Source organism: Drepanopeziza brunnea (genome assembly GCF_022702325.1).
Source record: "Drepanopeziza brunnea f. sp. 'multigermtubi' strain 214-2 chromosome Unknown ctg8, whole genome shotgun sequence".
NCBI lineage: Eukaryota > Fungi > Ascomycota > Leotiomycetes > Helotiales > Drepanopezizaceae > Drepanopeziza > Drepanopeziza brunnea.
In genome coordinates, this window is record NW_027094071.1 from 944,846 (window position 1) to 972,366 (window position 27,521).

Below are 27,521 nucleotides of genomic sequence, written 5' to 3' on the forward strand. Positions count from 1 at the left end.
CGACCTCTCGGCTTGCGTGGAAAAGGCATCAAGCCACGCGTGTAGCGGCTGCTCCCATACTTGTAGCAGCTTGAGATTGCTTATGTGCCTGTTGTTGTTGTTGTTGAACCAGTCAAAAGGCATCCTTTTGGATTTCAGACGCAGAGGTACATAGCGGCCACATTCAAGACTTTGCCCTCTCCAGATGGAAAATGACCCCTTATACATAAATGAGATCAACTTGCGAAAGCAAGCAGACATATATGTCAAGGAACAAGAGCTTTTAAGGGTCATTGTTCGGATTCCAACATTGAGCTCGCTACGATCGTATCGTAGGCTCTGCGCAGCCCAAGCCTAGGACCTACGACAAGCGACTATTAAATTTCCATTCATTATTTAGATTGAAATAAATACCTCTTTTGCCGCTCTGAAAAGCTAGCTGCTCCAAAACTTAGCCCTAGCAGTCCATCCCCCCCCTCTTCTCTCTTCTCTCCTCAAACTCATCGGCGCTAAGGATCACACTTTTTCACTGTTGTCGTCCCGACCTCGCTATGTATCGATCTCAATACTCTTTCACTGTTGTTCGGTCTGTTTCAGACCGAATCTTATCACCTAGCTAGCAGCGAGTGGTGTGCTTTGCTTTTGTTTTGAAGTTTTGGTCTCGATGCAGGCACGGCCTAGGATAGGATCCACGGGGCTCACGTGCTTTTGTTGCATATCGCGAATCTCATCTCGTGATGCATCTATCTATCTATCTCATATATATATGTATATTTATAATGCCATCTTGAAAAATTTCTCTCCTGATTATCCTGCTGCTTTAGGTGTGTTCTGACGGACGGACGCTGTATCTCGATTTTCGGGTCAGGTAGTGGGTGAGTGAGTGAGTGAGTGGTATACAGTCTGAGGGGTTTTATGATTAAAGGTAAGGAGGAATACGGAGTACGGAGTACGGATTACGGATACCGGTCTCTCTCTCTTTTTCAGATGATCGGAGATGTGGCTTCGGGAAGGGGGAGGTGGTTTTGAAAGCAGGGATAGGGAAAAGTTTGGAGGAGGAAAATCGCCTTGGTTTGAAAGAATATATTGATGATGAATGGGACGGCGGTGGCGCGGAGGGAAGAAGCAGACGGGCGACGAGCAGTGACCTGATTGAGCAGCCCTTCTTCGGCGGAATGTTTATTGTAAGAGATTGGGAAGAGAGGGATGATGTTGGGTAGGTACTTGATTGTTATTTTGATCTCGTGTCTCACCTGCTTCGTTGCTATTGACGGCGCACATCTTGGGATCTTCGAGCCTGGCATCTATCTGTATAGTTGTCACCTGGTCGAGGCTTGCAGCTTGCGGAATAAAGGGACGGCCAGGAATTTGGAATCCGGACGCCACGAGACGCTCTCTCGCAACGGAACGCGTGATATGGTGCTCTGGAGTTTCTACCGGGATTTGGAATCTAAGCGGGAAGAGGAGAACTTGCAGATGAATGAGATCAAAGCAGAGTGTCTACCCCAGATCTACCATCACCCCCGCCTTTTCCCCGCTTGTATTTCCGAACTTGGGCTTGGAGGATTGATGTCTTTTGCTTATATATTTCGGTTAGTTGTTCACGGGCTTCTCAAACGGGGGCCGGACGTGATTGATTTACTTTGGGGCGGATTTGAAGATTGGGAACAGCTCGTTTGCGATTATGGGTTGTTTACATGTTTAAAGTTATGAGCGAGGTTCGGTTTCCAGTCGCACGTCGCAGTTCTAGAATAATAACGAATGTATTCACTTAGTAGACCTCGGACAGACTACCTAAACCGATCAACGGCGATGTGGGGGGCTCGGTAAGGTACCGGTAGTAAGTAGCCAAATAAACAATCTTTGTCGCGCGTTCAGCTAAGAGGTCGTAGTGTATGGCCCTCACAATGAATTCTTCTTGTATGATCTGTTATTCTTTAATACTCAATACGAATCTCCATCAGAACTCTCCACGCTGAATTCTGACCTGGCCGCCTTGCCCTGCCCTCGGCCGAGATACCATGCGCTGATCTCTGGGCCGGGCTAGCCAAGCACGATGCGAGAAGCTTAGCTTTTTCTCACCAAATGGCAAATTTACCGCCACCACGATAATGTCTCGGACAACACTCCAACAAGACCAGACACCTCACCTCGTCTGTGCAGTCCATAGCGGGCATGTCATCTGACATTCACGACATTCGGCAGGACAAAGAGATAGAGATGGACAGGACATTTCAACTACCAAAGCGAAAGGAAAAGCGGGCGTGCGAGCTACTGGCAAAGGGGACGTCGTAGACTACGCCGTTGCTGATCCCGGTTCCCCATGCCGATCCCCCCCTGACTCGACGGACTCGCGGAAGATCAGCACCCGTGGTAGGAGTGAAGTGGTGAGATGCGTGCCCCGGGTACGAGTGCTGCTGCTGTGGGATATGATATGATTTGCTTCTGTCGAAACTTACTGACCGTCTGTTGTTGTTAGTTCGGTTAAGTGGTGCTGAGGAGGTGCTAGTCCTGCTTCCAGCCCGTCAACCGTCCATTTCAGCGGAGACCTCACCCCGGATGCATCGACAGGCTCTCTAGTTTGTTTACCCCGCCATCCGGAATCTATATATCCATCCCTCTCCCCCGCGGTCTGGCACGATGTAGAGCATCGTCTTGTTCTTGTGCTTTGGTCGGTCAATTGCACCAGCTCCCCAACTTCCTCGCCAAGTCCGAGTATATCAGGATATATATACCTATATATATATATATATATACAAACACTCCTCCGCTGTCAACCCTCGAGCATTTCACAATGGCAACCACCACATCCACTGACGCCACACTCAAGGAGTACCACAACGACAGCGGGATCGACCACGCCGCGCCCAAAGCTGGCATCAACGGCACCCATCCGCGAGCCTACAACTATGGAGGAAACCCCCTCGCTCACATGAACACGGGCAATTCGGCTCGGTTCCCAGCTTTCGGCGGAGAATTCCAACCGGGTCTCTACAAGCCCACCACCGAGCGGAAATTTGCCAACCCGGCCCCGCTCGGATTGAGCGCTTTCGCGCTGACGACGTTTGTCCTGTCCTTGATCAACATTGGCGTGCGTGGTGTGAGCCAGTCGAATATTGTCATTTCCCTCGCGTTCGGCTACGGGGGACTCGTCCAGCTGCTGGCGGGCATGTGGTACGTAACATGATAGCTTCCGAGCTCTGCAACCCGCGAAGCGAGTTGGATGACAACAAAATGCGCATCACTCACACCTCCCAACAGGGAAATGGCCGTGGGCAACACCTTCGGCGCCACCGCCCTCTCCTCCTACGGCGGCTTCTGGCTCTCCCTCGCCATCCTGCTCACCCCGGGCGGCTTCGACATCGCCGCCGCCTACTCGCCCACCGACAGCACCGGGGCCGCGACGGGCGCCGGCGTCAACGACTTCAACAACGCCTTCGGCTACTTCCTCGCCGGCTGGTTCATCTTCACCTTCATCCTGCTGCTGTGCACCCTGCGCTCCACCGTCGCCTTCTTCATGCTCTTCTTCACGCTCACGCTCGCCTTCCTCATGCTGGCCGTCGGCCACCTCGAGGCGAGCGACGCCGGCGTGCCCCAGTCGGCGTGCATCAAGGCCGGGGGCTACTTTGGCATCTTTGCCGCCTTTCTGGCTTGGTATAATGCGCTGGCGGGTATTGCCGATGATAGGTGCGTTCTCCTCTCCTCTCCTCTCCTCTCCTTTCCCCTTCTTTCCCCCTCCCCCTCCCTTCCAAAAAAAAAAAAAAAAAAAAAAAAAAAAAAAATTTAATTCCAACCTCCCCTCCTGCGCCCCCATCAACTCCATCCGATCTCGCACTGATCCCTCCCTCCCCCTACAGCAACTCCTTCTTCGTCATCCCCGTCGCCCACTTCCCCTGGTCCGTCCAGGCCCGGCAGCGCAAAGAAGACAAAGGCGAGCGCGCTACCGTCTAAGCCCAAGCCCAAGCCCAAAGCCCAAACCCCTCTCTCTCGCCTTGCAGCGTCGTCGCGATTACGGAACTTTGGATATAAATTTACATATATATATGTATATATATATGTATATATGCGAAATCAATCAATAGCCTCTGAAGACGAAGGGGAAAAAAAAAAAAAAAATCACGGTCCTGAAAGATTGGCTGTTACTGTACTTATTGTAATGTAATGAAGAAATGAGTAAATAAAATGGGTTCGGGGAAGCAGCGGTGGTGGGTGGTGGGTGGTGGGTGGTGGCTTTGGGAATAGGAAATAGTCATGTCGGATCCTATCCTGTGCGTGCGTACGTACGTGCGTACGTACTTGTGTATTTAACGAAGGCTGGCTGGATCTCTGGGCTGGGGGAGAGGAGTTTTGATGTTTATTTATATGTATATGTATGTGTATATATACCTTATATATGTGTGTGTATGTGTGTATATATGTACATACGTACGTATATATATATGTATATATATCGTGAACAGATACCTAGCACGAGATGCACATGCACATGCCTCTATATATGAATATGTACTGATATATATGTATATATGTACGTATATGCTTACCCAGCAAACCCAATATCACCAACTTCAAAAATAACCGCTGGTCCCGTACCGGTACCGGTAGATCAAGGCCAAGGGCACGAGGAAGGATTGCACCTCGCAGACGCCCAGAAAAAAAAAAAAGAAAAAAAAAAGGATAAAAAAAGAGAGAGAGACAGGGGGGCCAGGGGTGTGTGTGTTTGTTGGTGTTGGTATTTACGGTAGGTACGCGTATATAAGTCTCGATCGAAGGCTTGAGTCGCTCGTTTTACGGAGAGGTACCGGTATTCGCGGAGATTGAGATTGGGATTGAGATTGGGATTGGGATTGGGTTTGGGATTGAGACAGCGCTGCTGGAGTCCGGAGAGGAGAGTAAGGTAGGAGAGAAAGAGCGACCGCACGGTCTTGCGTGTCGGAATGCGTATACTAGTGGATAAGTACCTAGGTAGGTAGGTAGGTAAGTATGTGGTCACTCGCTCGCGTACCGGTACTCGCATACTCCCATGCGGGACGCGAGGGAGGGGAGGATTGCCACGACCGGCGCGTTACATAGGTATTGATAACGTTGAGCTGCTTCGTCTAGAGCAGGGTAGGGGATCCAGGGCGACGAAGGGTGGAGGAGTGGATATTGTGGGATGGGGGTTTAAAGTGTAGAGTTTGAAGCAGAATTACTTCGTGGTTGGGTTGGAATGGTTTGGGAGACCGATGTACGGGTGAGTGAGTGATAGGAGTAGCATGCACCGCAATCCTGAGGGCGCTGCAATAAGGAAGGGCTGCTACTATTCCCTACTTGTACGTTCACCACCGTGAACCCTGTTCTCCTCTTCCTCGTGCTCACTCCTCGCACTCTCATCCTGATCCTCACCCTTGCTCTCGCCTTCGCCTTCGCCCTCGCTCTCACTCTCACTCTCACTCCCACTATTGGCATCTACTTCTTGTCCCCTTCTCCTATCCCTTCTATACCGCCCCCTTGAGCCTACAAAGCTCTTCAGTGGCCTCAAGAACCCATCAACATGAACCGCCCCCTCCATCTCCTCATCACTCGGCAAGATCCACTCTTCAATTTCCTCCTTCTGAATCCCATGCACAAGCTCAAGATGTCTCTTCAACGCCGCAACATCGACAAACCCCTTCCGTCTCCGGGGACAATCGTGGACAGGGCAAAACGTCAGTTTCTTCCCACTCGTCGAAGCATTTGCAACAACTTGATCCTCTTCGTCCGAGTCGAGCTCTGGATGGCTAGAGGAAGACAGCTCGGCTTCATCTTCGAGGAAGGGAGGTATCATCTCGGGCAGGTATTGCGCAAGGACATCATCCCCTTCTTTGTCTTCAGAGAACGGCACCTCAACCAGCCGTCTAACACTCATACCCTCCCCAAACAGATTCGCACATCGCTTCGCAGCCCTCTCCACCACGTCTTCTGGAAACCCAACAAGTGCAGCCATACCAATCACCTCGCTCCAATCCCTCAGGCCCAATTTTTTCTGTCTCGAAGCCCTCAACTCCTTAGAAGTTGCCCTTTTCATTGGAGACCGTCGTCTAGTAGGAGACGGAGACTTCACCCGTTTAGATGCTGTGGGCGGCGCGAATACTGGGAGAGGCTTCTTCTGGATCCTGGCGACTCTTACGAGATACTCCTGCTGGGACTCCCCTTCTAGTCTCTCATAAACCTTGATAGGACGACCTGGTCCTTTCGTTTTCTTTCTGAGTAAATCTTCAGCATCGGTTTTCTCGGGCTCGGTGACAGAGATGGAACCGGCTATCGATCGGTTGGGCAGGCTTTTGAATCTCCTAGGCCGGCCACGCGGTCTCTTAGACGCCGAATGAGCTTCAGAGACGGCGCTGCCGAGTATGGATTCGTCGTCCGTGGTGCCAGCGTCGGAGTGCGAGTACCGATGGCATGTTTTCCGCGCGTGATGTAATGCCATTAACAATCCATCAAGCTTAGCAAGCGTGTGTCTGACTGAAGGCAGTAGAAGTCCTCGAGAGCGCTCGTCGTCTGCTGATACCACAGGCTTCAGGCGATTCTTCTTCGGTGGGGGGCTTGGTGCCTTTTTGACAACAGGTTCCTCGGTTGCTTCCTCATCTTGAGAAGACTGCACATCATCACTCCCCGTAAGATTCGTCTCATCCTGCTCCTCAACCCTGCGTCTCACTTTTCCCTTGTCATGGAACACTCCATCCTCTCCATCAGATTTCCTCCCCTCAAACCTCTCCTTCGCAAATCTCAGGCGCAAGCCCACCAGAACATCCTCCATCTCCCGACTCGGCGCCGCATCAACTCCTCGCCTATACGTGAATTCTTCATCCTTCTCCTGCGGCCCAATTATTTCCCCATTCCTCGGTACATCACCCGGGGGCAGCGGCCACGCAGTCCAGTAGTTCGGGGGCCTCCAGGTTCGATCTCCTGCATCCGCACCGCCACTTCCTTTCCCGTCTAGTTCCGAGGCCCGCCGTTTCAGCGCGAAAGCATTATATAAATGCACACCCAGTTCCCCATTCCTTAGCGCGTCCAGACTCGCTGCCAGTTCTCTCTCGGCTTCCGTGAGCGACGTCCACGTCGACGGCGGGCCTTGCCATCTGTTCGGTCTCTGATCCTGCTCTGCATCTTCTACCTCCACGTCATCTGCGGAACTCTCGTTGCTGGGTTCTGACATGAAGTATTGAGTGTCGCTCGTCGTCGATTTACGGTGGTTGGCGAGGCTGAATTATTCTCCGCCAAGCGGGAAACGAGGCTGCGGAAATTGACAAAAGGTAAAAGCGAATAAGCGAATTTTTTAGAGCTTCTCCAGACTGCGAAGGCGGCCGCAGATAAATCAGCAAGAAGTTTGTATAGAGATAATTGATCGGCAGTTGATCTACATTAGGGTGACTTGCTCCACAGAAATACGTAATCGTATCGAAACAACGCAGACAATTCTAGACAGCTCTATGCACACTATACGTACAAGATGTACGTACGTACCTAAACGTTGGTTAATCGTCGGCTCGCTTAGGTGGGCCTCCTTACGTCCTTCAGTCTTCGACGATTAATAGTGGGCCTTGACGTCGCAACTTTTGGGGACCTTGAATTGAATTTGTGGAAAAATCCCGACCTGGCGAACCACCAAAGGCGGAACACCTAATTTTGCCCTCAAAGATCGATGTAAAATCAACCACCGATCATATCGTAGTTATATTTCTGTATGGAGATACGCACCATCCCGAGCTTAATCATAACCATCCGATATAAAATCTAGTTACACATTGCCATTCCGTTATTGTGCTCTGTTAGAGTAGTAAAAATGGTAACTTTTTGTCGCGAGTAGAAGGCTTAGTCAGGCGAGCTGACTAGCGCTCTATATATACTAGACTGGTTTGCGCCGGAGCGTCCTCAGTTAGTCTGTCTTTTTGGCCCGTTTGGCCCAGTGGTAAAGCTATTCAGCTAATGGTGCCTAACACTTTAATCGTACTTTTCGATGTTACCAGTCGGTGCGCTGGCTAGACTTGGCGTGTCTAAATTCTCAACCTCATTAAAATCGCGCGAGTATGAGTAATCGATACATCTATTACCACCCCTTGTCGGCAGCAATTTCATTAGTAGCGATTTTAAGTCTGACGATGACGTTGATGTGATACGACAGGTTACGATAATTACTGATTTTGATGCTGTTTTCTTATGCGTGTATATCAGAAAGTGCCGTGTAGATGCTAGAATAAGCGAGGAATGCGAAATTCGGACTTTTATTATGATCTATCAAAAATAAAAGTTTAATACTACCAGCTTTCTTTAATAATTATTTCCTTTTCATTGTATTATATTCGATTGTTTCTTGTTGGGCCATGGTACATTTTTTGTAATTGGAGTTGTGGTTGTTGACACATGAGGCGGACAAGTGAAATTTATTTATTTGGGACAGTTTTTGGCCGTTATCATTACATTATGGTGTTTTGACTTGCGACAAATAGATTTTTCTTTGCAATGAAAATTTTTGTGGCAAAATTTTCTTAGCACTTCTTTTTTTCCCCCATAAATGTTCACATTGGTAGTTGTCATTTAACAAGTGTTGTGATGAAAGTTTGCGGCATTTTTTCTTCGAATCAAATTCAAGGTAACCGACGATTATGCAAGACGTACCTAGGTCATTGAAGAACCAGGTCCAACCCCTCGACGGTTGTGGCCATAAATCCATGATGTAGACATGTACTTAAATTAATACTTCCGTATGAAGTAGAGCCAAAAGTTGAAAAGTTGAAATATACTATTACCATATATCTACTCAAAAAATGACGGAAACACTACAAAATCTTGCAGCTATATGGGTAGCGCCGCTGGCCTAGACCAAGCTCCCATATGCTCGCTACCAGACAATAAACAGTAACCAATACTACCCAACAATAGACGCCTCCAAGCGAGCCTTTTTCATCCTACCTACCTAGCATCCACACGTAAATCTAAACTCCGGTAGACTTTGGATTGCATCACCACTTCAACAGCACTATATCCATAAGCACTAACTCTACCCTACTCATCCTCCATCCCTCATCTATCGCCCTGCCCGTCATTTCATCACTATTCTATCATCTATCCTCAGGACCTCATGGCTTTCAACCCTCCCGACTATACCTCCAGAGACAACTCACCCACCCCAGCCCCCTACGCCCCGAATTAGCAAAAGCCCCCCCTCGCAAGACGCCCCCGGAAATGAGCGAACTACACCCCTTCATGTGCCTGCCCCCTGAGAACATGCACAGACACGCACGCCCTCGGGTGATGGAGGAGCACAGTCTGCAGCAGGATGAGGCTGTTGATGATGAGGAGTGTGCTCAAGATGGGGAGTATGCTCAGGATGAGGATGAAGATAATCATGATAAATTTAGGGGCTCAGAATTTCGGGCAAAGTATCTGGAAGTGGGAGAGGGGAAATGGAAAGGGGCAAAATGTTTTAAGGAAAGATGCAGTGCGTGGATTAAGAGGAAAAAGGGGGATATTGAGGTTCTAGTTTGGGAGTGGCAATGGAAGTCGAGTTTTGCGAAGAGAGAGAGGCAGGAGAGGAAGGAGTCCAAGGACAGGGAGGTGAAAGCTGACAGGAAAGAACAAGACCGCCCCAGGAAGTGGGGTAGAGACAAGAAAGTGACCGGATGTGCGAAAACGAGGGCGACAGAAGTAAAGGGGTGGTGGAAATGGCATGGCGTGGGGTGTTTGACACCAGAGGCTGGTAACGAGAGAGGATCTAGTAAGAGGGCGATTAGGGATGGAGAGGCCTTTGTGGATAGGAGCGAGATGCAGGAGGGGATGGAGAAAGGACAAGAGTGATCGTTAGGACTAGTTCTCGGATCTTGAGGGAAGAGGTGGAGCGGGGAATAAGGGTGATTGTTAGAAATACTTCTCAAATTTTGGAGGAAGAAATGGAGAGGAGGAGACAATCGGGTCTGTCTTGGAGTGTATATTAACTTTGGTGCTGGTTATCAAATAATGAAATTGGAAAGATGTGTGATTATGAATTGAGTGTGAGAGATGATTAATGCTTGATATTGATCTTACGAGCGCTCATATCTGTCTTATTTCCCTTCCACGCATCTCGGGTCTCTCGACTTCCCATTCATCGCGCAAGACTGCGAATAGAGTATCAGCGACCAGAATACTCAATCCTAAACTCCACACCAATGTGATTGCGTAGAAAAAGTTTGCGTTCCCACTACCAGCATAAATCCACAAGTAGTAGAATGCCGGCCCAAGTAGTGTCGCGTACAGAACGGTTGAGGACGCCAAGAATGTATATCTCATTAGCGGGAATATATGTCTGTAAAGCGGCAGCAGGGCCAGGAACAGTGATGTATCGGAGATCGATGGGTACGGCTTGAAAATGGCAAAGATACCCATAAGGATTGTCAATACGAATAAGGGCTGTCGGCGCAGCCGGATAGTCAGACCGGCTACATAGGACGAGAGGTGGATCCAGAAGACGCCGAGGAAGAAGTTCCGGAAGGAGTCGAACATTTCGATGAAGAAGTACCACCAGAGACCAACATTTGGTGTCAAGTCTGGTAGGAGTAGTTGAACTCCGTATGTAGAGTGTAGAAACTCCCACGATCCAGTGATTAGGAAGGACAGTTGGAGAAGGACGAAAAGGGAGCCCCCAACGGCTAGAGCATTGCCAATTACGAAGCTATGCATCGACTCCTCGGCCTTTTTGTTTCTCTTGCGGTCGTAACAAAGGATTGCCAAGGGTGGGAAGAGGAGGACGGGGTACAATGAGAGGTAGGCTGCAAAGGAGAGGGCGAACATGGATGTGAAAGAGGCGCCAACTACGGCTTTCGAAATTGCATGGAGGATCGCACAAGTGGTGAGTACGCTTGTAGGCCGGCCTATACATGTCGCTATTGTGAACGGATTGAAGAGAAATCTGTAGAATATCAGAACGTGCTGATGGATAGAGCCACTGGGACATACGCTGCCGCAATTGCATAGCTACTCCATCGTTTGTCCTTCCTGGGAGATGTGTACAACTTCGAAGACCCGGCCTCCCCGGTCTCAGCAATTTTCATAAGCGCATTGGCGCTGGAGAGGTCGACCAGTATGTACAAGAGGTAGGTGAAGATGGGATACGACATGGAGCTCGGGAGGAGAGAGAATAGGGGGAGAAGCAGCGGTGCTTGGTGGTAGACCCCGCCATCGTAAGGGGAGACATTGTGGTTATAGAGGAACAGGCCTTCTTGTACTATTTTGAGTCAGATTTGTACGGGCATTTATAGAGAGGAATGCCTACATCTCTTGAAGCTGGTTACTGGAGTGGATATCTCAACGCGCCCAGTTAACAGATCGGGCAGGCCTGGGAAGCCTACGAAAAGGAGAAGCCGCACTGCTGCCGCTGTGGCGAACAACGTAGCTTTGCTCCTGTCGATATTCATCTTGGGATCATATGTGAGCAAAAGAGTGATGCTCACAGGTTGAGTCGAATTTTCTATTGATATCTGAAATTCCTAAACATGTGGTCCGCAGTTCAGCTGGCTCCCTCCACGCGCCTAATCAGGAAGGCGGTAGCCATCTCGGCTGGCAGAATCTTGAATTTTTTTGAACAAATTAAGATTCTCTCCGACATTTTCTCATCCAACCCCGCCACCTAGACATCCCCAACCATCACAACATCCCGCGCAGCAATGGCCAGAATTAAGAAAAAGGGCGTCGCCGGACAGGCCAAAAACTTCATCACCAGGACCCAAGCCGTGCGGAAGCTTCAAATTCCGCTCCCCGATTTCCGCAAACTTTGCATCTGGAAAGGAATCTACCCGCGCGAACCACGCAATAAGAAAAAGGCTTCGAAATCGTCCAGCGCATCTACGACATTCTACTACACCAAAGATATCCAATATCTGCTGCATGAGCCGCTGCTACAAAAGTTCAGAGAGCAAAAGGCGCTCGAGAAAAAGATATCCAAGGCGCTGGGACGTGGAGATGCGCATGATGCGCAGCGTTTGGAGAAGAATGCCAATCGGCCGGAGAAGACGGGGAAAACAAAGTACACGCTCGACCATGTTATCCGCGAACGCTATCCAACGTTTGTGGATGCGTTGAGGGACTTGGATGATTGCTTGAGTATGCTGTTCTTATTCGCCAACTTGCCTTCTACACCGACTGTGCCTGCAAAGATGATCGCTCGATGCGAGCGACTGTGCTTGGAGTTCCAACATTACTTGATTTTGTCGAACAGCTTGCGCAAGTCCTTTCTGTCCATCAAGGGAATTTACTATCAGGCTACGATTATGGGTCAGGACATCTTGTGGTTGGTGCCGTATAAGTTCAATCAGCGTGTTACGAACGATGTCGATTTCAGAATCATGGGCACATTTGTGGAGTTCTACCAGACTTTGCTTGGTTTTGTCAACTTCAAACTTTACACTCAGATTGGCTTGGTCTATCCTCCGAAGTTTGACAAAACCAAGGACGATTCCGGAGCTGAGTTGGGTGCATTTTCTCTCGAGGGCAATGGCATTGGTGCTATTGTGCAACCAAAACCAATTACCAATGGAGAGTCCGCCAAGCCAGACCCGAAGCTTCAAAAGGAGATTGACAAGTTAATGTTGCAATTGCACCAACCCGAGGAGGCCAAGAAGCAAGCCAAAAGTCAGACAGTAGGAGAAGAAGAGGAGGAAGAGCAAGCAACCGATACCATCGACAAATTCGAACCAGCAGCTCCTGGTGGAGACATCCTGCTTCAGCCTTCATACGCTTCGACTGACCCGTCTACCCTCTTCTCGAACTTTACATTCTTCCTCTCCCGAGAGACTCCCCGACAACCGATCGAATTCATCCTCCGCGCCTTTGGCTGCAAGCGCATCGGTTGGGATGCCGTTCTCGGTGACGGCGCGTTCACACACAACGAGCTTGACCCTTCCATCACCCACCAAATTGTTGATCGCCCCCCTATCATTCAGGCTGACCCGGAGTTAGAAGCGCAGGCCGAGGACAATCAAACTTCACAGAAGCTCAGACCCGGTGCTAGAGTACCAGGACGTATCTATGTTCAGCCGCAGTGGATTTGGGACAGTGTTAACGAGGAGGAACTCAAGAGACCAGATCTGTATGCACCAGGTGCACAACTCCCACCCCATCTCAGTCCCTTCGTGAAGAAAGTCCGGGGACAATACGACCCTAGCGCTCCTCTCAACGAGCAAGAGCGTGAAGATGAGGAGCTGGAGATGGACAGTGAAGATGAGGCTGAAGTGTCCGATGATGGTATGGCTGTCAAGGATCCTAAGATACTCGCCGATGAGGACGTCGATGCCACTGCTATGGGTATGGATATCGCAGGCTCAGAAGACGACGAAGAGGAAGATGATGAGGAAGACGCCGGATCGTTTGGCGGCTTCTCCGATGCCGAAGAGGAGGAAGAAGATGAAGCTACCTCATCCGCTCTCCGAAGACAGCGCGAGCTCGAAGCAGAACTCACCGGTGTCCAACTCGAGGAGAAGGAAGTCGACCCCAAGGCCAAAGCAAAGGCCGACGCGAAGAAGAAGAGAGCAAAGGAGCTCAAAGAAGAGGATGAGAGCACGGAGAGAGCTAAGATGATGATGAGCAGGAAGAAGAGGAAGATCATGGAGAAGATGATCTATAGTAATAAGGCGAAGGACGCCGAGGCTGAGAAGCTTAGGGCGAAGAGAAGAAAAATTGAGAAATCGGGTAAGGGCCCTGTGCGAAATTAGAGCTGTTTGGGTCACATGTGGGAAAAGTGTGGCGTTAAAAGGCTATATGTATGGCGTTCTGGTACCTAGCTATACTGCGAGGAATATATTGTTTCTTACTCATCCGTGACAATTTGTAATAGAGTTGAGCGCGGAGGGTTATAGCCGAAGCAGCTGTAGGGATGAGCATGTTTAGGTACCTGAGTCCTTACTTATCTTACTGGGTACACCTGAAGCTCATGATTTGCCGAAAGCTTGGCATTCGCTCTGCGTATGCCGAGACTGAACCACAACTGTCTCTCAACTACAGATGCAGCATCAAGTGGGCATTCACGACAGCGAAAACAGACTCGCGTTGACTTTTCTCACTTCGATGACTATCTTCTTTTAACTTGTCAATGTCTAATACAAACATGTCCAGAGGCCAACAAACCTAATAATGCTCATGCACATCGCTCAAGCCCTTGAGCACAATGACCTCGCAACATGGCCTTCCCGACCTCGATGCCTCCAGCACATCCCCCATCGAGCAGCTCACAACTCTTAGCACACTTAGCTCAGCGACACGCTTCAGCGTCGGCAGCAACGAGACGGGCGAGTCAAGCAGGGCAGCTAGCCAGCGCAACAGCGGCTCGACGCACGACGGGCCTCCGAATGGCGGCGTCAATAGGAATGTGGACGTCGAAAGGCCGGTGAAAAATGGCAGGGGCAGCCATAGAAGTCATAGGAAGGAACGGACAAGTGGTGGTTTTTTGCTGAGCAATGTGACGTTCGAAAAGCCTTTTGAGAGCGTGGGGGACGGGAAGGCGAAGGTGAACGCGATGGAGAGCCTGTTACGGACAAGGCGTTCTGCGAAGGAGAAAGAAAGGGAGAAAGAAATGCATGGCCATGGACCGAAGATCACGGAGAAGAAGCATGCAATAAAGCGATCGGTGGCCGGGACAAACGTAGGAGGCAGCCCGCTGGCTGGGAATGTCACCGATGTGGGCACGGCAGATATGAATATGAATAGTGAGGGCGTAGGAACTCAAGACCACCAACCGCCTGCTACACCTTCGACTACGGGACTCGATGTAGACTCGGCTCGGATAGTCAATCTGGCGCTGAATCTGAGCGAGAGTAGGAGGAATGCCCAGAGGAGATTTGTATCCACGCCTTTGCCGCCTATCCTTGGATCTGGGGAAACTGGAGGAAGTTTGAGGCATCATCTTCAGCAGCAAAGACGAGTGTCGCGGAATGTGAGTCCGAAGCCAGACAGAGGGGACAGGATCATGACTGCCTCGCCCAGAGTGGTGGCCGGGTCGAGGATCAATAGTCCGCTACAAGGCTCTTATGGTAGTCATGCTGAGGGCTTGTATGAGTATAATTTCACGGCGTCGACTTTGGCGAGAGCAGCGAAGGCGAAGGCTGCCATTGAGCTTATGGCGCAATATCGACGGCTGTTGCAGTTTGTGCCTCCGCTCAAACCGCAGGCTGAGGAAAAGGCTGCGAGTTCTTCTAGTACGGCTCCTGGATCGCCGGTGTTGGGCACATTACGCGGAGCTGCTCCCACTCAATCGATGGGAAGACCGTACAACCCGTTGCAATACATCAGGAATCGGAAAGTACGAGCTCGTAATTCGAGATCCATTGATGGAGAAGCTCAAGGATTCGGGGATCTTGAGAAAGTGTCTGCATGGGTTGATGCGGTAACTCACCATGCCTTTTCAGATGAAGCCCAGGCGGGGGTCTGCCTCTCGATGCCTCTTTTCTCAAAGGCCGCGGAGGATGCAGCATCGCCCTTTGGATCTCCTCACTCATCCCTCGGCAAGAGCCACGGCGCTCCTGTGAAGATCAAGAGACCCAGAATTGACTGGATTACGAGTCCGGCCGATATGATTGCAGATGTGTTTTGGCTGGAACAGGACGACAATAAGAAGCTCATCGAGGATCGCCACGGGCGGAGAATATTCCCTCAGGCTGCAGAGCTGAAGAGGCCCATGTCACGTATGGGTGAAGACTCGAAATTGAGGAAGATTGCCAGTCTCAAAGAAAAAGCCGAAGGGCTCGGTATGCAATTGACACTAGACACGAAACTTCCTGACTTCAAGTCGGCGAAGCCTGAGTCGGAAATATTTTCAGATCCGTCTACTTCGAAGGCGCGGAGGAAGTTCCGGGAGGCTCGTGCTGCTGTACGCTTGCATCACGTCCATAGCAGTTCGTCAAGGGAAGGTCGTAACATCAGAGGCTCTCGCAGTAGATCAGATGATTCAGATTCGGATGATAGTGACTATGCGCCGAGAAGGAGACGCCACAACGATAGTTCTGAAAATATTGAGCAAGGTAAAGACATCCTTGAGAAACAGATGATGGAGATGCTTGCAAGAGAGGCCCAGGAGGCTCGACGGGACTCCCGCGACATTGAACGGCGCAGTACTGTGACACCCAAGCCTGCTCCTCAGGACATGGACAGAACGTCAGCAAATGGTTCAGGGGCTCATGGTAGATCCGGCTACTCGTTCACAAAGAGGCGAGAATCTCTACCTGCAGGATCATCTGGCCGTACAAGTCTCGAGGTACCTGGTATGAATGGTCGCAGGTCTATGGAGGGCTTGAGCACCACTTCACCAAACTCTCCTTCCACGAAAGGACAACAGGGTGAGTGGATCATACCTGCATCGGACTTGTCGTCTGGGAGAAGCCGACCGACATCTCCGTCTCGAAAACCCCTATCGAAAATGAAGTCCAAGATCAGGCCTTTCATTGATAGGAACCATGAGTCTAGCCATCCTCTTGAAAATAGTATGGCACTTTTAGACTCGATTGAGCATGATCCAGGTACCCCTGATGGCCGTCGACGCTCTATGAGTCCAGTCAAGAAGGGTATTTCCAAGACGCCAGGCGATGGCCAAAAGTCTACGAGCAAAGCAAGCAGCAAAGGCAAGGGCGAGGATTCAGGTCTTCGCGGGCTCTTCAAGAACGCCCGTAACCCTGTCAGCAGAGTCAGCGACATGTTGTGGAAGAAGGACCCTTCTGCTGGTTCTGGCTTCTCGACCGACGAGTCTGATATCGAGGAAGTGCGTAACCACCCAGAACGCATTAATTCTCGAGATAGTTCTGTTGGTGCCACGCTCGAGGATCTTGACGAAGCTGCTCCGGAGGAGAGGAAGTCTTCCTACATGAAAAGCGTCCCACCTCTGCCAGTTTTCACCTCGCCCTTTGAGCACCGTGGCCGACCAACACGGATGCGCAGTGATGAATCTTTTCATGCTGCCCCCAATACATTATCACGGCAGCTTCTCACCAGAGAGGAGCGACGAAAGTACGGTCCCCATCACTTAAACGATAGCACACCTAGAATCGACGTTCAAGATGCCTCTCCAACATCCTCTCCTGAAAATGTCAAAATCTCGAAAACCCGCCCGAATTCCTCTATTCCCGACTTTCATTCCAACTACTCAAACGGCATCAGAAGCGCAGACGCCCACCTCAACTCTATCCTCGGTTTCCCAGGTAGACGCCGTGACGCCCTCCCCATCACAGGCCTGTCAAACCTCGAAACTAGCCGCTCCTCCCTCGGTCGCCAATGGTCATACTCCGACCGCTCGAACCCCGAGGACCGTGGCCCTATAAGCCGTCGCGAGATTGCTCGTGTACGAGCTCTTTTGCTATCTTCAGGCATCAAAGCAAAGGAAATTTCGCGGCGCGCAGCTGAGCTCAAAGACATCACATCCGACCCAGACTCCTCCTATGCAACCATTGCTGAATTTGCCCATGAGCCATTGGACTCGGTTCCGAAGAGCCAACAGCATCGTCTTGCGGCAAGAGTCATATCGGAGGATGTTCAGCTCTCCTCACAGATATGGCAAGGCTACGCCGACGAATTCGTCAATTCCACCGCTCCTCTCCTCATCTCCCGCATCTCAGTCCTGCAACGCCGTCTTGTTGATAATCTTACGCCGGCTACGCGTGCAGCGGCTGATGAAGCTGATGAGGTTAGTAAGGATTTAGTCACGAGCCAGATGTTAGGGGTGAAACGGATCGGGGATAAGATAGATAAGATGATGAGGATGCGACGGAGACGGTTCAGGTGGGCAAGGCGAGGTGGCTGGGTTGTGGTGGAGTGGTTGTTGGTGGGGGTTATGTGGTATGTGTGGTTTATGGTTGTCATAGCGAGGGTAGTTATGGGGGTTGGACGGGGAATCGTGGGGGGTGTCCGGTGGTTGTTTTGGTTGTAGGGTGGTGGAAAATAGGGAGGGGGGGGGGGGGGGGGGGGGGGGGGGGGGTTGGTAGGGACAGAATGGGAAAGGGAAGGGATCTCATGGTTGGATTTGTGCATTGGTTGGATGAGTGGTTGGTGGTTGGATTATGGGAAGCGGTTCCGTTACTTGATACCCCGATTAGCTACCTCTAATTAATTACCTTTTGTTTATTTGCCTGGGTGTTGAAGCTCGATGGACATTTTCCTGACGCCAGGTGAGTGAGGAAGAGGTGGATGTGGTTGTGTAAGTGCAACCGTCACCATACCTACTGAATGGATATCGTGAAATGCCCTTTACGAAATCATCCCTTCTTCAAATTCCAGCTCATTTTTTTTCCCGACAAGAGCTTTGTGTTCTATCAAGTCCGGACAACACATCTTGGACATGCACATATCGCTTAGCACAAAAGCAGACGGAACGGCAGATACCTACGCGTAAAAATCTTTGCTGGCAGAAGTAAAAGCATTATAGTATTATGATTTCCGCTCGGGCCTTTCGCAAGTCCATATAGGTAGGTACATACATAACATAGCCTGCGAGATGGAGAGGGTTTGGACGTTGATACACGCACATACACACATACACACATACACAGACAGAGAGAGAGAGATACACAGAGAGATACACAGAGAGATAAACAGATACACAGAGACACGAAGAAAAAGGGGGGCTATACAGCGGCGCTGAAGGTGATGATAACAAAAGACCGACCACACCTTCCTCGAGGAAAGAGACCCCAGACGATGCGCCATCGCAGACTTTGCTAGAATTCCCAAAACGCCGAAATGCCAAAATGCCAGAGATCCCACCGACAACGCCAGATAGACGAAAGCTAGAGAGGAATTTTTTGTTTCCTTTTCCTTTTCCTTTTTCTTTTTCTTTTTCTCTCTTTTTCTCTTCTTTTTCTCTTCTTTTTCTCTTCTTTCTCTCTTCTTTCTCTCTTCTTTTTCTCTTCTTTTTCTCTTCTTTTTCTTTCTTTTTTCAACCCCCTCCCTCCCTCCCCTCCTTCAACACCGCCACAAACCTCGCCGCCAATTTACTCTTTCCCAGGACCGTCTCAGCAAGCGCCCAGAAGCTCCCACTAGTCAACAACTCCAAGACCTGCAAACTCGCTTCGAGCTCCCGCGTGATCCAATTCCGGATCTCAATCGCCACGAGGCTGTCGAGTCCGTAGATCACAATCGCCTTGCTGGCGTCCATCTCCTCCCTCGGTACCATCAGCACGGCGCTGACTTTCGTCATCAGCCCTTCGCAGATCAGATCGACAGCTTCCTCTCGCGATCGCGCCACGCTCAAGGCCGTGCCGAGAGAGATCGACGTGATGGGCGACGACGACGAGGAGGAAGAGAGTCCAGAGGCAGAGGCGGAGGCAGCGGCCTCGGCCTCGGCTTCGGCTGCACATCTGAGGTGCGCGAACTTCGCGTCGTTGACCCAGAAGAGCGCATCTTTCGCCTCGGGGGGGATCCGGAGTCCCGTGATACAGTGGCTGGCACACTCCTGCCTCATCTTGCCCGTGATGGCGGCGGCGATCAGCGCGAGCACTTCATTCTCGGAGATCGCTTCGGAGCCGAGGTTTTCGGCGACTTGGGCGGCGCGCTTCGCGGAGCCTTCGGCGAGGTGGCCGACATCGCTGACGGCGGTCAGGTCGATGGATGAGGCGGGGAGACCGAGCGAGATGCGGTGCTGGGCAAAGGCGTTCTGGAAGCAGTTCGCGGCGGCGTAGGCTGCTTGGCCCCTGTTTCCAATGGCACCGGATGCGGAGGAGAGGAGGATGAAGAAGGAGAGGTGTTGAGCGGCGAGAGCGTGGTGGAAGTTCCATGCACCGTCCACCTTGGCCGAGACGACGGATGTCCACTGCTTGTGGGTCATCTTTTCAAACAGGACGTCCTTTTTTTTTTTGTGGTCAGCAAAGCCAAATTTCCAAAAATGACACCCAGGGTAACTTACCTCGAGGACCATGGCGGCGTGGATGACTCCTTTGATGGGTGGGAGGGAAGACAGGTCTTCGGAAACGAGCTTCTCGACTTGCTCTCGGTTGGCTACGTCGCATGATTTAACCACGATGTTCGCGCCGACGGTCTCGGCTTCTGTAATCAGCTCGCCGACTTTTCCATCGGTCTTTCCGCTGCGAGACAGCAGGATGATATGGCGAGCTCCCCTCTCAATCATCCAGCGACTCATGCTACGACCCAGACCACCTGTGCCACCGATGATTACATAGCTGGCATCAGCTAGCAACAAGTTTCTAGGCGTCTTGCGCGGCGCGGCCATGACTTGGCAATCTGCATTCGGTACGATGACAATCTTGCCCATGACCTTGCCTCCTTGCAGAGCGCGGAACGCCAACTCAACGGTGGACATGGGGAAGACGGTGATGGGCGAGATGGGTTTCACGAGGCTCTTGCCCATCAAGTCAAAGACGTCGGCGAGGAGTCTTTTCATGGTTTTCGGGCGTTCGGCGGCGACAACCGTCAAGTCCATGGAGGCGAACGTGGCGTTGTGCTCGAAGCGAGCCATCTCGAGACGAGAATTGGATGTGATGTCGCGCTTCCCAATCTCGATGAAGCGTCCGAAGTGGGCGAGAGAGTCCCAGGTCTCGCGGAGTGCGTCTCCAGCGAGGGAATTGAGGACGACATCGATACCTTGTCCGTCCGTAGCGCGGTGGATGGCTTTTGCGAAGGATGTGCTGCGGCTGTAGAAGATGTGGTCCTCTGGGATGTGGTACTCGCTCATCAAGAACTCCTTCTTGGCCACACTACCGACTGTGGCAAAAATCTCGGCTCCGATCATTTGGCACAGGATGATGGCCGCTTGTCCAACGCCACCAGCAGCGGCATGGATTAAGACACTCTCGCCTTTTACTAGGCGGCCGAGGTCGAAGAGCGAGTAGTAAGCGGTACAGTAAACGACTGGAATTGTTGATGCAACCTCAAATGACATCGAGTCGGGGATCTTCTGCGCGGATGTGCCGCGACAGCGAGTATATGTTGCGTATGCACCTTCCGACATGGCAGATACACGATCCCCGACCTTCAAGTCAGTGACTTTGCAGCCGACTCCACTGATGATACCTGCACATTCCACTCCCAGATACTTACTGGAGAGCTGACCCATTGAGATCATGATATCCTTAAAGTTCATGCTGGTGGCTTTGACTTCGATCTCAACCTCGTAGTCAGGTAATGGCGTGCCGACCGCAAGGTCGTCGGTGAAGTATATGGTGTCGAGCGCGCCGGGGCATTTGATGGCGATCTTCAAAGGTCTGCCGGGCTGGTGGAAAGGTTGCAAATCGGGTTCAGCAGAAGGCTGCGTCTCTTGGTGCACAAATTTGTTCATCGCCGCATCTTCGACAACACGGGGAACGAACAGAGCTCCATTCCGCTCTTGGAACTCCATGTTTGCACCCACAGCAGGCGAATCTGAAGAAAAGGTTCTCTCCAAGACCTCAAAGATAATCTCGGCAGTATCGGTACTTGAAAACCCGGGCGAAGTCCCAAGGTCTAGCGTCGCGAACTTCAGCAGTGTCTCCGAGCGAACACTGCGCGCCATGCCAACAACCATTTGAGCGTCTGGGTTCGAGGAGTCGGTATAGGCTCCTCGGACCGTCCATAAGATACCGGCAGCGCTGGAAAACATACTCTGGATAGCGTGGAAATCGGCGGGGCTGAGTGTTGACACGATAGCTTTGGAGAGCTCTGAGATAACGATGCATACCTTGCCTTCGGTGTCAACGTTTCCCAGAGACCCTACGGCGGGAGACTGCTGCGTGAGTTCGACGATCATTTCCTTCAGGCTGGATACCAGGTCTTGCTGAGTGCTCTCGTCGCAGATGATCACAACCTCGCGTTCGAAAGCCGGAGGCGTGAGCATACCGCTGGTGCCGCTGAAGCCATGGACACCATTTCCGTAGAATCTACTCATCTCGTGCATAAATGTCTCGCTCGTCGCAGAAACGGGGGTGTCAGCGCCACCAGCATGTTCGTGCTTAGCATGCAGTGGCTCCCATTGAAGCTTGTAGCAGAGCTCGCGGTTCGCAGTCGAGCCAGTGGTCTCGGATCTATCAAAGACAGGAGTCATGACCAAGGACTCCATGCTGATGAGAGCCTCGTCTCCACTATCAGAGGAAGTAGCAAATATTGACAGCTTGGTTGCTGTAGGGTGCGCCGGTGTTGGATTGCCCGTACCGAAGACTCTCAACCGATCACCACTCTTGCGAGTAATGCCAGTCGACAACGACATACTCTGGAGGAAGGACGGCATGTAGAGAACATCCAGTCCCTTCCAGCCGGCGCCAAAAATCGGCCACACTATCTGGATGAACTGATCGAGAAAAGCTGGGTGGATGATGAGATCTGGCTCGTAACTCTTGGGCATGATCGCCGCTGTGTCTGGCACAATTAGATCGGCGACAGCATGATTATCACTTGCACGACAGTTCTCGAGGCCTTGAAAAGTTGGGCCATATCCAGCTCCAGCCGCTGTAAGATCCTCGTACATCGCTGGCGTATCGACGTCTGCTTTGCACGTCTCGGTGAAGCAGTGTATCTTAGACACCAGAGCGCTCTTAGCATTCAAGATCTGCTGGGCTCCGTCAACAAGATTGCTATCAGCAGACTTCATCACAGAGATGAGTCCACGGCAGTGTTCAATCCAACTCCTGTCTTTGGCCCATGAAAAAATGCGAAACTCGTCCCATGCATCAGAAGAACTCCTGGTACCTTCTGTGAAAGGGCGGAGGGTGATGTTGGCTTCAACGTCTGAGCCTTCGTGGATGACGAAAGGTCTGCTCACCGTCACTTCACGAAGCTCGAATTTATCAAATACCACGTTCCGCAGCGTAGCTCGCTGAGATGCTGCTTCTAGGGCCATGGCAATGTAGCCCGCCATGGGGTATACAGACATGTTTTGCATCCTGTGGTGTCGCACCCACGGCATATCATCTGCTCGGATGATGTTGCGCCATGTTGGCTCAAGATCATTGGAATAGCTAGCAAGTGTGCCGATGAGATCGTTTCTCGCGAAAGGTCTGTTTGTATGCTTCTCAGCTATGCGTGACTCGTGCCAGTATTTGGTGGAGTGATTCCAGGAGTATCTCGGAAGGTTGGTGAGCAGGGTCGGTGCTCTGACACCAGGAAATGGGAAGTTTATTGCTCCGAAGTCGATGTCAACACCCTTCGTGAACATAGTCGCAGCGAGTTGCAATGCGGTGTCCACGGCATCTTTATTTCGTATGAGGGCCGATGCATATGGAATTCTGATAGCGTTCCCGCCAATTGACTTCAAGATCTGTTTTACTGGACCCTCGAGCGCTGCGTGAGGACCGATTTCGAGTAAAACATCGACGCCCAGAGCATTGATATCGTCTGTTGACGTGCACATACTCTGTAAAGCCTCGCAAAAGAGAACCGGATAAGTCAAGTTCTCGACCCAGTACGCTTCGCCCAAATCCGCTGTTCCAATCTGGCACCCCTTCAGTGACGAGTGAAAGGCAACCGAGGAAGCGTCTTGCGGCTTGATATTTTGGATCGAGTCGCGATACTCTTCAGCTACAAGCTCCATGTGGTGTGAGTGGTAGGCAGTGTCAACACGGAGCTTTCGATTGAACAATCGCTTCGCTTCGACAGCCGCTGCCAGCTCGTTGATAGCCTCCTCATCTCCAGAAGCAGTGATGCTTGATGGACTATTCATACAGGCTACAGTGACCCGGCCTCTCTTCAGCATCTTAATCAAAGGCCGTATGCTGTCAGGACTTCCGCCAACTGCCATCATGGCACCCTTGAGGTCGGGGTACTTGTTCTTCAGTAGTACGATCGCTTGCCCACGGAAGTAGGCGATCGCAGCACAGGACTCCAGGGATAAAGCACCGGCAGCATAAGCTGCTCCGATTTCTCCACTGGAATGACCCGCCACCGCAGATGGCTTGATACCCCAGGACTTCAGCAAATCCGTCAAAGCGAGCTGTACCGCAGTGCAAGCAGGTTGACTGATATGAGCAGCTGATACTCGAGAAGATTCGGCGTCTTGGGATAACTCATCTAGCTTGTGTTAGTGAGAGCCATATTGGACTTGAATGTTCCCTTACCAAGCAGCGAGAAATCCGCGCCCAGATCAAGCAAATAACGATCCATCCTCCCCATGGTAGCCGCGAAAACAGGGTAAGCATCAAGGAGTTCGCGGCCCATTGCATGCCACTGAGCTCCCTGTCCAGTGAATACAAACCCGATTCTCGGCTCCCCAGTGGAACGAGACGAAGCAGTGTAGTTGCTCGCAAGGGCGGGGATCAGCTCGGCAGATCCCCGAGCCGGAATAGCGACCTTGTACGCAAGATGGGATCGTCTCTGCCCAAGAGTGTAGGCTAAGTTCGGCAAGAGAGAATTCTGAAAGACTTCTGGGCGCTGCTCTAAATACACGGTCAAGTCGTTCATACGAGCTGCTAGAGAAGACTTGTCATTTGCAGACAGAACATAAAGTCTCTTCGCCAGAGCTTTAGTTCCGGTGGCCAGCGTATCGTTTGTTCCGGGTAGAAGAGTTCTAGGTGCGACAGGGGAGCGTTCAAGTACTACATGGGCGTTCGTACCACCGAACCCGAAATTGTTGACACTCGCGTATTTCTTCCCTCGTGGCCATGGGCGCTGATTTGTCGGGACCTGGGCTGTTAGCACAATCTCTCAAGGTGGCAAGCGTGGACCAACCTTTATTCCCCATTCGTCAAATGGGATCTTTGGGTTGCCTGCCTCAAAATTGCAATTCGGGAGGACGAATCCCTTGTCAAGCATCATCGCAGTCTTGATGACGGAAACTACACCACTAGCGCCTTCCAAGTGTCCAATATTCGACTTTACAGAGCCGACGAATAGAGGCTGCTTCTTTGTACGCCCTTCGTCAAAGACCTCGTGGAGAGCCTTAGCTTCAATCGGATCTCCAACTTTTGTGCCAGTGCCGTGAGCCTCGACGTATCCCGTCTCGTTAGGGTTGAGGCCGAAATTCTTGTAAATCGACTTCATCAGCGTCACTTGAGCATCGCTATTAGGCATCGTGATCCCTTTCGTTCTACCATCCTGATTCATGCCAGATCCAGCAACAATTGCCCGGATCGAATCGTTATCCCTCAGGGCCTGATCTAGTGGTTTCAAGATCACGCAGCCAGCACCCTCTCCACGCCCAAATCCGCTCCCGCGGTGGTCAAATGCAAATGACTTGCCTTCGTTCGAGAACAGACTGCGACCACAATTTAGCGACAAACGCAACGACGGACGTTTCTTACGCAGAAATACTAACCTCGACATAGACATGATGATAAAGTAGTCCGGTAAGATGTTCAGATGGCAAGACGCCACGATCGCTTGACTCGACTCGCCACTCCGTAAGCTCTGACATGCCAAATGTAATGCACTCAAGCTCGACGAGCACGCAGTATCAACGGTAAAGCTGGGGCCACAAAGGTCGAAGTAATAGGAAAGTCTGTTGGACAAGAGCGACTGCGCACATCCTGTAGCCTGGAAGTTGGGGACTGTGTCTATATCCCTACAGTTTCGCAGCTCGTAATCCGCAAAGGAGCCTCCGACGAAGACGCCAACGTTTTGGCCGACCAAGGTTCGTTTTGGTATTCCGGCGTTCTCCAACGCCTCATATGTACATTCGAGAAGTAGCCTCTGTTGTGGATCCATGGAGATAGCTTCTTGCTCCGTCACGTTAAAGAAGGGGGCGTCGAATAGAGCCACATCTTCGTCGAGAAAATGACCACCCTCAGGGTTGTAGCAGCCAATTTTTTCTGGATTTGGGTGATGGAATGTGGAATGGTTGAATCTGGACTTCGGCACAGGTGACCATCCACTGCGAGCACGAGAGCACAGCTCCCAGAAGTCATCTGGGGTCGAGACGTTGCCGGGAAGGCGACAACCCATGCCAACAATGGCGATGGGCATGCCTGAGTCCTTTGATACCTCAGTTATCGTTGGAGAATCATTGGTCTGATCATCGGTCGGGATGGTCCTACGGCCATTGCCTACTTGTTCGATGTATGTGAGTGACGTCTCATGGAAATCTCCGTTCACAACAGTCGTGGCTGATGGCGCCATGATTCCAGGAAAGCAATATATTGAATTCTACGGAACTCAATTAATTAATTGATCTGCACAAGGCAAACAGTCAACATTGTGGTCCGCTCTCCCAGCTAGATTTGTCTTAGGTCTGGGTATACATACTATTTACAGCTCTTGATAGCCGAGGGAACGAGCGTACAGAGGGTAGAGGGTACCATCAAAAATTGACGCGCGCGGGGTATATGAATTTGTTGCGCTCTGCAAATCCAAAAGTGCTCTTAGTCTCAGCATCTGATGTGACAAGTTCACCTAGGCGTTGGCTTGCATTGTACGGAGAACGCGTGTGGGGTCGTAGTAGGTAACTTCAAGGAGGGAATCCTCATAGACGTTGACCTTCTGCAAGCCCAAGCAAACAAGTTGATCAACAAGATGATATGTGACGTGTGAGTACAGAAGCACCGCTCAACGTCAACCAGTCTTGAAGCTCTGACAAGGTAGTAAGGGGTACTACCAGGAACCGCAGCATCGAGGCATGTGAACCTCGAGATGTAAACCTGGGGAAGCGTCTTGATATGGGGACTCACATGGCTGAATGGAACCAGACCCACGACGCCCACAGACGATGGAGCCGAGCCATAGCTGGATCACTACTGAAGTCCGTCTGGAATTTGGCGAAGCCGAATGCACTAAGCGAGCCTAAGATTGCCGACCACAAAGTTCTGTTTGTGCTCGAGACTGCAGGAAGAATCCGCAGGCTTAGGTAGGACGAAAAGATCGATCGTTACCCACCATGTGTGAGGTGACAGATGGGACGATTGGGCTTGATGCTAGGGAGAAGGCAGGGAAGATCACGGCGAATCCGATCTGATCACGGAGAGCAGAACTGTGGGAGCGGTGGGGGGGGGGGGGGGGGGGGGGGGGGGGGGGGGGGGGGGGGGGGGGGCGGGGTATTATTGTCATTATTGTTTATACGAGTAGAGGAATTGGAATTAGCCAATCTCTGAGGAGCCAGGACCGAAAATCTGGTGATTGCTGCCAACTCAGCTTCAGATCCAGATTCCAGATCCGGGCTATCGTCGTCTTCGTCTCATGTGTTCCATGGCATTGGCAGACTGGTACTCGAGGTTCTCTGCCAGTGGGTTCACGGGTATGTTCTATGTATGACAGGATTGGACCAAGCGGGTAAGCTTGCGCCGTGATTATTTTGTAGTCGTGTTGTGTTGTGGTTGTGGTTGTGGGAGGTGACGATGGAGGGGGGGGGGGGGCGTGGGGAGGAAGGGGGAAAGGTTGGAAGAGGGAGAATAAAGCAAGAAAGCAAGAAAGCAAGAGGGCAATAGGGCAAGAGAGAAGAGTGAAAGACGAGAGGAACTTGGATCGGTGAAGGAGGTAGTGAGAATTGACTTATGGGCCTGAGTTGGGTTTGAGTTGGGGGGTGTGGCACCTTCGAATTACCGGTAGTGAGCCCCTTAACGGTCGGTTAGAGACTTGGAAGCAAGAGGCGAATCAAAACATCGTCACCCTGCAGCTGGAGAGTTGCTCCGTCGATCATCAACGCCAAGTCGCTCTCGGCAATCTAT

At 51.3% G+C, this 27,521-nt stretch overlaps 6 protein-coding genes across 6 annotated transcripts; 3 read left to right on the forward strand and 3 right to left on the reverse strand.

Moving 5' to 3' along the window:
- Positions 1-2,773: 2,773 nt before the first annotated feature.
- L3040_005213 (uncharacterized protein) lies at positions 2,774-3,930 on the forward strand (the record flags this gene model as incomplete). The annotated part of the gene is made up of 3 exons (XM_007297023.2): positions 2,774-3,153; positions 3,241-3,666; positions 3,837-3,930. The coding sequence occupies 3 exons, from the start codon at positions 2,774-2,776 to the stop codon at positions 3,928-3,930; spliced, it is 900 nt and encodes a 299-aa protein (XP_007297085.1).
- Positions 3,931-5,278: 1,348 nt separating this feature from the next.
- L3040_005214 (uncharacterized protein) lies at positions 5,279-7,156 on the reverse strand (the record flags this gene model as incomplete). Its single annotated transcript, XM_007297024.2, has 1 exon — positions 5,279-7,156. One exon carries the CDS (start codon positions 7,154-7,156, stop codon positions 5,279-5,281), a length of 1,878 nt encoding a protein of 625 aa, XP_007297086.2.
- Positions 7,157-10,029: 2,873 nt separating this feature from the next.
- On the reverse strand, positions 10,030-11,390 carry L3040_005215 (uncharacterized protein; the record flags this gene model as incomplete). Its single annotated transcript, XM_007297026.2, has 3 exons — positions 10,030-10,885; positions 10,933-11,200; positions 11,249-11,390. The coding sequence occupies 3 exons, from the start codon at positions 11,388-11,390 to the stop codon at positions 10,030-10,032; spliced, it is 1,266 nt and encodes a 421-aa protein (XP_007297088.1).
- Positions 11,391-11,639: 249 nt separating this feature from the next.
- L3040_005216 (uncharacterized protein) lies at positions 11,640-13,682 on the forward strand (the record flags this gene model as incomplete). The annotated part of the gene is made up of 1 exon (XM_007297027.2): positions 11,640-13,682. The coding sequence occupies one exon, from the start codon at positions 11,640-11,642 to the stop codon at positions 13,680-13,682; it is 2,043 nt and encodes a 680-aa protein (XP_007297089.2).
- Positions 13,683-14,134: 452 nt separating this feature from the next.
- Positions 14,135-17,878, forward strand: L3040_005217 (uncharacterized protein; the record flags this gene model as incomplete). The annotated part of the gene is made up of 1 exon (XM_007297028.2): positions 14,135-17,878. The coding sequence occupies one exon, from the start codon at positions 14,135-14,137 to the stop codon at positions 17,876-17,878; it is 3,744 nt and encodes a 1,247-aa protein (XP_007297090.2).
- A 1,005-nt stretch (positions 17,879-18,883) lies between these two features.
- L3040_005218 (uncharacterized protein) lies at positions 18,884-25,980 on the reverse strand (the record flags this gene model as incomplete). Its single annotated transcript, XM_007297029.2, has 5 exons — positions 18,884-19,789; positions 19,850-23,937; positions 23,985-24,549; positions 24,595-25,120; positions 25,181-25,980. 5 exons carry the CDS (start codon positions 25,978-25,980, stop codon positions 18,884-18,886), a joined length of 6,885 nt encoding a protein of 2,294 aa, XP_007297091.2.
- Positions 25,981-27,521: the final 1,541 nt, after the last annotated feature.